The 12,639-nt window shown below is 40.1% G+C and overlaps 1 protein-coding gene across 17 annotated transcripts in view; it reads right to left on the bottom strand.

Moving 5' to 3' along the window:
* Nucleotides 1-12,639, bottom strand: part of LOC306965589 (neurexin-1a-like) — a 300,028-nt gene that overhangs the window by 189,010 nt on the left and 98,379 nt on the right. For 14 of the 17 annotated variants that reach the window (XM_079560089.1, XM_079560080.1, XM_079560092.1 and 11 more), the window contains 4 exons: nt 11,747-12,048; nt 8,896-8,919; nt 7,692-7,853; nt 275-722 (listed from right to left, as the gene is read on the bottom strand). In XM_079560089.1, the coding sequence (XP_079416215.1) occupies nt 275-722; nt 7,692-7,853; nt 8,896-8,919; nt 11,747-12,048 (936 nt within the window). The remainder of the gene's footprint in view (nt 1-274; nt 723-7,691; nt 7,854-8,895; nt 8,920-11,746; nt 12,049-12,639) is intronic. The other 3 variants (XM_079560083.1, XM_079560091.1, XM_079560082.1) reach the window with 1 other exon arrangement.

Raw genomic sequence — 12,639 nt, 5'->3', positions numbered from 1 at the left:
GACAAAGTTACACCAAGACAGATTCATTCTTCACTCATGAAATGATGACGTATATGGGGCCTGTATGTAGAGCACTTCAACAACATGCGAATATTCTGATGCATTTAGACACTTTCATCTTAACAACAAAGACGTTAGTATCCAAATCCACAGGAATGGAGTTAAAAACGTATTAGGTGAAGTTTTTCTTTTTACAATCTGCTACTCACAAGGTCTAAAACTGTGTGATTTTAAGAGCATGATTTATTAAAGGTAAAAAATGTCACGCTCTTACCTGATCGCCCGTCTCGCTGGAAGTCCACATGGTACCACTCTCCATCGTTGACCTTCTTGTTGACTGCCCTGGTCTTGGTTGTTCCTGAGCCCATGTCCAGAAGCAGATACAGGTGTCCGTCCAACATCTCGATGGCGAAAAAGTCCACCTTAAGAGACTGGGGATTTACTGGTGATGAGTCTTTGGGCTGTTGCTTTGGTTTGCCGTGGCTGAAGAGCAGCAGACCGTTCGGCTCCGTGGTCCTGAAGTCAAAGGAGATGGAGCCGGTCTTCTTGGCGTTCCACTTGTTGAGGATGACATAAGACTCAGGCGTCTCGAACGTGATGGGGTCCAGCGTGGCCACGTTCTCACACTTGAAGGCGACTGTGCCGTGGATCTTCATCTTGGGGTCACCGTGTTTGGCCAGTCGAGACAGCTCCAGTCTCACATCATTGTTCTTGTACACAACCTATAAATAAATAACAAAAAGGACATTTCAGACATTCAGATCTGTAGATCAGACTCTAGTGATGAATACTTTATCTTTTTCTTTTCAGACAAAATGAAAAACTCAAGCCTCAAGGGTTTTGGAAATTAATTACAACATTAGTTTTATTTGCCCACTGTAGAAACATTATTTATTATAATTAGACACGTCCAGTTTTAATTTCTCTAGTTCTCAAGGTTACCATTTACTTTATTGATAAATTGAAATACCATGACGACCAACAACAGTATGGTATAACTAGTCATAGTTGTGTGTAAAATCAAAGTATAAAAATTCATGGATAGAAAGTCACTTCACCGCTGTGATATCCTTAAGAAGCATAACTGCTAAACTTTAAAAGCTTTAGCAATGTATGCTTTCTTAAATGATATTCAAATGTATCAGTAATCTAGCACCTGAGCAACTCAGTTCATTTGTCCAGAGACAAAACAGTAACGGAGTCACCAGAGCTCCATAAATCAGAATGTGGAGATCCTTCACCTGATGGACTTAATTTAGTCAGTCTGTCTTTACTTGTGGAATTCATTACCAACTGAAGACCATATCTGAGAGTACAACATTCACCCCCTGGCTTAAGTCCGGTCTGAAAACAAACCAAAACCGTACCCGTTTGTAAATAGCACTGTGTCTGTGTGTAATTTGATTTTTTGAAGATTCTGTGTTGTGCCTGCCTGTGTGTGATTCTATAAATGATCTTGTAATTGTGTAGAAAGGCCCAACTGGGACAGGAGCTGAAAATCAGCACCAGCTAATTCTTCATGCATAGCATCAACTTCAAACCTGCGTTGCAATTTTGATATATAAATGAATGAATTAATAAAGTAATTGCATGTTGTTGGCAGGTTTGATAGAAATTTTGTAAAATTTGGCTAACTGTTAATGTGAAGCCCCATCAGGCTTCACAACTGAAATGTTACTAACAGATGAATGCTATAGGTGAATTCAATCGTGTACTTTAAAGAAAAAAATCATCAATAGTTTCACCACTTGACAATGAAAAATTTTAAAAAGGATCATGAATAGATTTATTCATTTGTTTTACTCCTACTGTAAATGATTCTATGGTACTCAGGATTTTTAAACTAACTACATGTGGAGCCACAGCTGCCCTGGCAATAAACTGACAGAAATCCAATCCCGTCAACACCAACCAACCCTTCGCCCAGGCTAACTGGCATATTCCCTCATGTGCCTCCCATCCAGGTACAAACCAGATCTATCTCCGCTCGGCTTCCCATATCTTACAGGAGGCATTAAGGTGGTATACACACATGCTATATGATCTCGATGCAGACAATGCTAATAAGATTTGAACAGTGACCTTTGAGATGTTGCATTGAGACATACAGTGGAGACAACATGGCAAACACAGGCGATGCAAACAGCCTTTAATATTATGATCCTCAGTAATGGATTTGGACCTGGTGAAACTAATTAGAGTTGAACTAAGACATAAAAAGATAAAATAACCAAACTAGGACAAAAAATGTACAGTTTTACAAGGGCTCACCGATGCAGAGAAAAGCGCAAAGCCTGTTATCACCATTTTGCACTCTTGATATTAGGGAAATGGGACCTAGCAAGGGATACATAGTTTTTGCAACCCAAGAAAATATAATATCCATAAAGTAATGTATGGTTAAGTCTTACCAGGTTAGACTGTGTCATGATTAACCGTCTTATGTTGCAATAAAGGCAAGTTTCCATAATCAATTGCCATTTATTTTGTGATTCTCAAACTGTCATACATGCACTTTTAATTATGCCATTCTATCCTATATCAAATGCTGTATATCATTCGCCACAACACACATTGAGTATCCTCAGGAGGACGCATAGGCTAGAATCTTACTACAAATTAACATAATTTATCAAGTGATGGGCAATACTATGTCTCATGCCATCAACATGTACATGTGCGACAAATGGTATGACAGCAATAATTAGCACATTTACCATTTGGTTGGTGGGAGAAACTAGAGTGCATAAATACTCTCCCTATATTCTGTGATTAAATGTTAAATCTGTTCCACTTCCCTTGATACGTTGCCAGATAAAGTCATCCACTGCATATATATTTGACAATGGCATCACAAATGCAAGGTCTTGGCGCTAACTCATGTAATCTAAATGAGCACTGGACAAGATCAATTCCTTCTAGCGTAGACAGAGGGCACCTTTCAGAGTCAGAGCAGGAGCTATGACTGCTGCTGCTACTGCTAGTGCTGCACTCATTTGTCACCACTTTGACAACTGAGCTATGGCTGCGGCGCGTTTGTTTTGCCATCACAGCTAACAGGCAGGCGTGGCAGTTCCCGCGCAACGTGCACAGGAATCCGCAACAAGCCACCGGAGAGCAGGGCATCAATCATGGACTACAGCGCGGCACGCATGATGTAAAAAAAAAAACGCTATTGTATGTTACAAACACAGCCTGACCTGACACTGGGCTGCTGGGTAATTCAAAAAGCAGAGGGAATCAGGATTGAAACACACCTTTAAGAACACAACAAATATTATACTTTATATTGTTGAAATTGTGCAGTGATGTGGAGAAAATACTTCTAAATATGAATCTGAAAACTCGTAACTCATTGATACAACTCCAGGCACAAGGGGGCAGTGACATCTTTAGGTTTCAGTTTTGTTCATTATTTTTTGAATTATGGAATACCAAATGGTTATGTAACTTGTTTGGATTAACAAATGGTTGGAAAGTAATTTGGTAATGTAGGGTGGATAGTAAGTACTTGTGAGATTGGACGAATGCAACCCTTTAAACTTCAGATACAAGAGCTTATTAACTATTAAATGACTGAGGTAGGCAATAGCATTTGATAAAAGGGCCTTTGTAGCTCAAGAATATACAGATAATACATGTGCATTTCCAAGCTTCTTCTGAAATCAATAGGAGTTTCAGTATAATGCAAAACAGTCTTAATCCTTTATCTGCTTCATATTTCATGACAGGTTTGTGCACTTTGTGCAGTGCTCCTGCTGACATGACGTCAATGAAAATTACATCTACATGCTTTTCCGTCTTTGTTCACTTTCTTGGTAAACAAAGATGTGATGCATTAGAATGCTTACAACTACATTCAGTTGTTTTTAAATCTATCTTCGTGTTTGGGTCTTAAAAGGTGCCTCTTCAGAGGGATCTTTTATCATAGATGGGCGACACCATACCCCTTAAACTCAGCAGCACCTCTGCAGCTTAAAGAAGACATGTACAGCTGCAGTTAAGCGAGCCGGTCTCCTTAACAACTGCGCCTCTAATGAGCTGTACGTGACACACCGACATGTGGCCCAAACTCTGCACTGGCTCATTACAACCAGCTGCCTCATAACTATACGAGTTTCAGAGAGGATGCAGCATCTGCGCAAGGTGAGACAAACGGAAGAGCAAAACAAGAGGCGGCTGAAAGAAAAACAACTTTTCATGAAAACAGAAACAGAAGAGGGGGGTAAAAATGGTAACTTAATGCCTTTGGCCACTGAAGTAAGATGCCCTAGGTCAAAGTCATTATTAAGAAGAAAAATACTGTTGAACTAAAAAGTGGATCTTAGAAGTTGAAGGTAATGAACTCATCAGTTTAGAATCAGAGGCAATACATCTAGCAACGCACACTGTTCATGCTGCTTATGTTATGTATTAATAGTATTTGTTTATTTGACAGAGACTTATGCAATCAGACATAGTTAGCAAAGTTTGCACCTGATGTGACACACATGGAATTTATAATTCTCAACTCATGTCCCTGATTGGACCTTTCTACACAATACATTTGCATGACTCCATACACTCATGAATTCATTAATACATCCTTACAAGTACAGGTCTAAAACTTTCTTAAACCCTCACATATACAGTACCTACTTAATTTACTATGTATTTATAAGTCAATTGATTACCTGGCAGCCTTTTGTAATCAATACTTCGACTTTTGTCGAATTTAAGTGACTTTTAATTAAGTGAAAGGTACGATAATTGGGAATACATATTAAGTGCATATTATAATGGAAGCAATGCTCTAAGTGGGTTGGCACTTCTTAAAATCTCTCATGTTCTTACTCCACGGTAAACACACACAGTGCAGTGTTGCGTGCTCTGAGCGCGGCGTCCTGCTCTTCCCGCCTGTCAGGGACACACTGTCATGGCTGTATTAGGTTGTCTCTCCTTACTCGCGCTGTCATTGGTTATTTTTTATTGTGCTACTGATTGACTGGCAGCCTGGCACAAAGTAGGCGGAATTTTTACATGGCCAGTGCTGCTTTTGGCTCATGCTTGGGCTGTTTGCCTTCGTGAAAGCAACAAAAACAAAACAAAAGTGATTAATATGCATTTTAACAAACTTCTGTGCACAAAGAAGAGGCGGACGGGAGCCTGACAAGCTCCTGTGGTGCATATGCTTCAGAACATGTAAGTGTTTGCTAGACTGTTAAGAAACAACAACTTTGGCTGGCACAAAACAGACATTAGACATTTTAAATCATCTCAATAACGACACTGTTTCCTGTTATCAACACTCTGGCAGTGCTTCGGAAGAGACACATCCATCTGTAATGTATTCTAAACATAAGACTGGACTTTCATTATTGTTTCTTATAGAAGATGGAAGTTCAAAACACCTTCTTACCTTTGCATTCAGTGCTGTTCAATTATCTCTTGTTGTGGATTGCCATGAGTTTAATTGAGGAGATATGACTTTATATGTAGGTGCACAAGCAGTTGTTTATTATGGATAAGTGCTACAGTACAGCTTTAATACAGCATACTGAACTTTACTTTATAGCACAGTAACAGCATAATGATAGGATCGAAATAGCATGGTCCAACAATGTGTTATAACATAGGACACAGGGCTGCCAAATGCATAAGTCCTTGTTATGTCCAGTAACCATTTCCATTCTATTACCACATTATTGGATTTAATATGTTAATAAGAGCTGTCAGGTAAAGTGAAACCCATGCACTTTGCTGTTGTATTTATCATGAGCCATTTTCTTTCATTTTGGTGTCACCTATAAGAATACTGACTATACATACACAGTAATCAAACATCATAGTGCCATTGAGAGACAAATGCCTGGCGCTGTAAGCTGGAGTTGAATGGCCCATTACCCAGAGAAGCCTCCATGATAAAGACTGACTCCTCTCAATACATCAGCGAACAGGGGAAGCACATCTGTGTCAAGTGCAATGTTCAGGCTAAAGGCAGATCATTTATGTGCACAGGTGATGGGTAATGTAGATTTTAGCACCATCTACAGCCAACTCGTGAGAGAGAAATAACATTAGAGGAAAGTTTAGTGGCAGCAGTCCCTGGACGAGCCACTTCAGACGAGCGCTGAGGCATTAAGTCTGTGGAGCTGCCCGTCTCCGCATGAAAATTCAACTACTTGATCTCTCCAATCACTTTGTCTCTTTGAAGTTCACCTCAGAGACGGGTTCAAAGACAAAGGTGAGATCCTCTGATGTCGGGATCCAGATATAGCAGAAGTATATTGTTATATTGAAAACAGGAGGCACTGCATCTGTCGGATTTCACAGAAACTATATTTCAAATGTACCTATACCGTTTATATATATAGTGTAGGCGTTGAGACAAAAGTTAAATATACTCAGTAACACTCATAGGATTGTATGCAGAAGAGGTCAGTTTAAAAGACCTGCAGCATAAACCCTCTAAGTCCCAAGATGATTTTGAGAAGCCTGATTTCACACAACAGAGAGCACATACCTTATACTAAAAGCACTGAAAATATAGCCCTTCCATTAACAGACATTGTAGAAAATGTGTAGAAAATGGTTCTTTGCTTTGGGCCATATTTGTTCAGCCCCTGGTCTATTGGTCTATTCGCCACTGTGAAAATGGTGCAATGTCATTTCTATGTAGACAGCATATTAAAAACAACTACACCTACCAAAAGTGGTGCAGAGAAAACCACAGCGAGGTCAAAATACAATGCCAGTCTGTCAAATCAAAAACAATTACAAAATGTAAAAGAACAAAGACCTACTCAGCATTTTGTTGAAGGCCAGTGCAAACAAATGGGTGTGACTGCTGAGAAATTGGGCCGTTCTAAGAAGATTGTTCCAGCGTCTGGCGTTAAATGGAGCAGATCCATTCATACTTACTCAACACATGAGTTATTGTGCTGAGAGGAATGACAAATATGACATACCGATAATAAAACACATATTTCATGCTGAAGAAATGTTCATAATAGATAGAGATTTTTGTGATATTTTTGAGTCATATTTAGAGAAACTATGTAAACTATTCACTGTTCTTATATAAAGCCCTCGATTTGCCAACAACAATTCCATTGAAAAATGAAAAGCTGAATTAAAACAGAATGAGGTTATACTGTATGTCAACCGCAAAGTACTACTACTAATAATAATGCCTTACACTTGTATTGCGTTTCATTGCGATCCGCCATGTTTGCAACTGTTAGCGTACTTTTTCCATACACTAACATTAGCTAAAAACAGTATAAAAATTGGAGAAAAAAGCCGTGGAAGCTGAGTTACTGTTGGTAAATACATGTAACATTTAAAATCTCCATTGGTTTATAATTGCTGCTAATCCCATGATGCTTAGCAATATGACATCACATTCCTGAACTCTATATAGTTTGTGATGAAATGCAACGCTTCTAGGCCTGTGTGTATAAGACAATGTGTGTGCGCTGAGTGGGCGATGAAGCAAAGTAAAGTTTATGTGAGATTATCAGAAAAACTCAAGTATGAGACTCGATCAGTGTGTGGGAGGCAGCCAGGTCTGTTTTAGAGTCCTAAGGTGAGTCCAGTCATATCCTGAACACCCACAGAATAAGCGAAGAGATAGAGAGATTGAGAAAGAGAGAGATAGAGGCAGAAATGGACAGAGAGCGATAAGAGAGAGAGAGACACTGACGCCGCACCTCCTTCAGGCAGCCCATGAAGTTGTTGCTGACCGGAGATCCGGGCAGGTCAGCCGTGCTCGGACTGCCTCCAACATAGAAGAAGTCGTCAGACCCGAGCATGGTGTAGTCCTCCTGAGTGTAACCGGTGGTGGTCAGAATCCCATCCACGGATATCGTTACCTAGACAACAAAGCACAGGAAGAGGACACGCTATACACCCCAATGTGGACAGCTAATCATACTGCCTTTTTCTTCTTGTGGTCTTTCAATCGGCCCTATGTTCTTTTTTTTTTTTTTTTTTTTTCTGAAACCCATTTTTATGTCTTTTTTCTTGTTTTATTTGTATTATTTTGTCCACTTTGAGATTAGCTGTTAATCTGCAGACCCCAAAGAGAGTTAGTATTTGAGTCAGAGTTAGTATACTGCCCATAGAACAGTGTTAGTATTGCCCCAAGAGCAACAGAAAATAGTTTAGCAGACACAAAAATGGTGTTAGTAAAATGTTGTTAGTTAGTTTTTTACATTATATTAGTAAATTCATTTTTGCTTTCATCAAAGAAAATATATCCAATCGTGCTAGTAAGTTAGGAATAGCTCATGCTATGAAATACACTACTTATTGTTTATGCTACTTTAAACAAAATGCATGCAATAAAGGTTTGCTTTTTGCCTATGTGCAAAAAGGAACACCTTTTTTTCAGTTTGTTAGAAATAGGGAATAAGTTTGGCACTACATCATTTGCATGCATTAGTTTATGGATACCACAAAAAGAAATACAGAAGTGACGGACACAGTCACACTCATGTTGACGAATGGGCAGTGGTCACGTGAACAACACAAAGGTCACAGTTCATGCCATGCAAAGTGAATGGAGAGGAAATACAACTGGCTGAGCCCAAGAGCATCAGGCCAGCCAGACAGAAGAGAAGTCCTCAATATTAGCCACAGCTTGATGCAAAAGGCTCGCAATGATGCTCCTAGGTGGATTAAACAGAATAGGACAGGAAACAAGTGAAATAAAGTGGGCAAAACAAAATGAAGAAATCAAAAACAAATCAAGAAATCCAGAAAGTAAGCTGAAGAGTACCAACCGCAATTTCCCTTTTTTTGGTAAATGACGTCTACGGTATTAAAAAAAAAAGAAACAAAAGAAAAACACACGGCAAACCCAAACTAAGAAACAATTAGAATGATATCTACCGAACAATGTAGTTTGTTTACCATAGCGTGTCCAATGCCTGAGTGCTTTGTGGAAAAGGGGGGAGAAAGGAAATTAAAAACTGTGAACAGAATAACGACTGTTACTCAAATCATATGATGGTCAATACTTGTTAGTACATTGTTAAAAAATTAGACTGGTTAGTAGTATGACACATTCCATGAGTGATGTTGGTTAGTTTCCAAAAGCATGTTAGTAACACAGAGTAAAAAGGGCAAAATAAGTTTAACAAGAAAAAAGCAGCTCGTATAAGCTCCACTAGAGGTGCCAGAGCTCCCTAACGTGTAATGCTTTTGTATCATGCGCTGTCATTGGCAGCATTTACTCCCTTATCCTTACCCTTTATGCATTTACAGAATTACAAATGCCTAAAGCACATCATTTGATCCAATATTGCACTATTTTTGTACCCTCTCTCCCAAATAATTTTATGTTAAATATCAATGTAAATAGATAATATAGATAATGTATTGCTACACAATTAACCAAAGTATATTTTATCTACAATACTACAATGCCTGTCCCTTTCCCAGAGATCTCTATTTGCTAGTAACACCTTACTTACCGCAAGCAGAAAGACCTATCCACTCCCCTGAGCTTTAACATCATTTTCAAAACGACACTAAGTTGGTATGTTGTGTACTTAAATGTCGACTTTTTAAGCCGAAGCCCGACACGCTGTTTTAAGACATACCCAGCGCTCATTCAACACTGTACCTCCTTCTTTTGGTCTTTTTGATGGGACTTTAGGATCGCTTTACTGCAATGAGACAAAGCAAAAAATACCCTGACACAGAATGAGAGGGATGGTCGTTCCTGATGCCCCACGGAGCATGCACTCTGCTATGTTTGAGTCTTCTCTCGCTATCTCTTAAATATGGTGAATGTTCCAGATGGCTACGTCCTGAGGCAGCACCGTAATACAGGCGCTAAGTATGCAAAAGCAGGTTTAGTTGACAGGTGAAGATAAACAGAACCGCGTCATTGAGAGTGGCAGACCAAAGAAGAGAAAGGCCGACAGGAAAGAAATTGTCAGAAGTCCCACATGCATTAGTATATAGAAAAGTGAATTTGTTAAAGCGGCTCGAAAATGTAAGACACAGCATGAAATATTTTTTATCATTAGATATTAGATGATTTGTTAATTCAATTTAAAAGATTACCAGACTTTGACATAGCACAGAACAATTACAGCAATTGAAACAGTATTTTTCCATTTTGTAAACCAAGCAGTCCTATAGGAACAAGAGTAAACTGTAGGAGGTACTACCAATCAAGCCACTGGCAGAATTTTGTAACCTCAATCCAATAGACAAAGCGCACAACACAGTCCAAATGATGTAGTAGGCTGCAGGGTCAGAGGGCTCAAACTGTCATGTACCTACAGTGATTCATTGCTGCTCATGCACTGTCCTCCACGCAACGCACAGGCCACCGAAATGCTGTTTATCTATAGTATCTGTGCAGAGGATATCCCGGTGTACGACCAGAACGACATCGACCGCAATAAAGGCAGGCAGCATGACACTTGAAGGTGAACCGTGTAAAAACAATAGCTGCTGGAGACAGATATGCTTCTAATTCCACCAGTTTAATATCTCTAAGCTGTGAGAGCAATAAGTGAACTTGATCGGTTTGGGACACAGTACACACAGTAACACCGGGCTTCTCGAAGTCCATTTCATCCCTATTCCTCGATCAACTCGATTCACCTTCTCTGAGGACCAGTGTGATGGGAACTACCTGCTCTGGATGACTGAACTCATGCTGAGACCAAGCAAAAGCTAATTAATTACAAATTCATGAACTAATACTGGAATCATTCTTTTCTTCCTGAGAGGAGATTGAAGCAGCTGGACCTCTTATCTCTCCTACGCAGTCAACAATCCCCACTCAAGGTCAAGTCACTGAGCTAAACCAGATGAGGCGGACTGAGGCTTTTGCAACATTCATTCACGACATTCATTTCAAGGACTATGCATATAACTGCACACACATCCCCTCCCTAACCACTCCCCAAATCCCTCTGCGTCTGCGTTCACAAACTTTTTTTCAACTCCCCCACCTCCACCCTTCAGTCAACAGACCCCTTCTGCATGTGACCTTGTGTACTGTGTATCTCCCATGTCTTGATGTTTCTATAATATATGTGCTATGTCTTAACTAAACCTGACAGCAACTTTGCATATCTTCTTTTGTAAGGCGCATTGAGTCGCCTTGTGTACGAAATGTGCGGTATAAATAAAGTTGCCTTGCCATGCCCAAATCTGGGACTGTCCCGGGTGAATTAGGATTCTCCCTGGTGAAGTGCGAACTCTCAGAAAATGCAGATAGGTGTCATTACCAGTTTAAGGCAATATCTAAATACGGAGTGACCGGGGCTCTAGTGAATCATGGTGCATGTTCATTTGGATAGCCTCACACCAACACGCCTTCTTTCACCACATCCTGCTGCTTGGCCTTCCTTTGGGGGCGCTTCTGAACTCAATCTCCTTCAATCCATGTCCGCCATCCTTTTGTACCTGTCCACAAACGTACTCAGTCTGGCATTTTGCGGCTTTTTCTCCAAAACTAGCCCGGCCAGTCTCTCAAAACAGCAGGACTCTATGTTGATTCCTTTGCGCCATCCTTTCACTTGCACTATTACAACAAAGCTATAGTCCCAACAGTTTTAATGCCTACATAGACATCTACACAATTACGGTTCTGTTGTATCTCCACCGTAACCACTGATCCAATTGAGCAATCCAATTAGCAATGTCAGGAGAAACAATAGGCTGTATGATGGCAATGATTAGTGCATTACTTTGAATTTGACTGATCGTAACTCTGCATCACCCTCTGTACTGTTACCTGCCGGAGATTCCTGGTTACTTTGACATCATGCCAATCATTGTCATTAAATTTCCCATTGACGGGCTCCACCAGAGCTTCAAAGGCTCCTGAGCCCAAATTAATGACGAGAGACACGGCGCCATTTTTCAGGGCCAGGTTGACGTAATCGGCCGATTTGCCGGTGTGCAGCATGAGTCCGTTCCTCTGCAGCGTCTTGAACGACAGCGTGATTTCGTCACTGCTACTTTGAATGGGGTTCAAGGACAAGTCGTAGCAGAAGAACTCGGATCCCTTGAAGGTGGCGACGTACTCTTCTTTACCTGCGAGAGACAAAAGACAGAGAGGAACATGCCGCGTTTAGATGTCGTTTGTTGAGGCTTTGAAGCAACAAATGTGGAGCGTGTGACCTGGAGTCGAATAAAAAGAAGAAAGCTAAAAGAAAAATCACGTTGAGCTAACATGACAGCACCAGTCAAGATGTATTTTGATTCCAGTCAGCGCCAGAAGTTAGAGATTGTGGATCAATATCAAAATATTATTGATATATCTCACACATAGTTTGAGAATGGTGATAGAAAGTCTCATGTCTACTGATGGATACTGTCTTTGTGTCAGTGTTCAGAATATAAGAGCATGAGAGAACATTGCCTTGACATTTCCATAGTATTAATACATTTAGCAAGCAGCAGAAGGAAGGTCTAATGAAGTATTCAGTGATAATATACTATAGTACGGTTCCTAATGGAAACATGTATCACACTTCTCAGACTCCCCGGATAAATTACAATCGCCAAGCCTGTACAACTACAATATAATGCGCTCCTGTCATATTCTATATACTTGAGACTTTATCCACTTATTCACTTACACGACTCACAGTATATCAGAAATGTCTAAGCCTGCATTTCTCC

The sequence above is a fragment of the Gobius niger genome (assembly GCF_951799975.1).
Source record: "Gobius niger genome assembly, chromosome: 7".
NCBI classification, from domain to species: Eukaryota; Metazoa; Chordata; class Actinopteri; order Gobiiformes; family Gobiidae; genus Gobius; species Gobius niger.
The sequence above is the reverse complement of the archived record's forward strand: the minus strand, read 5'-3'. Positions and strand labels throughout refer to the sequence as shown.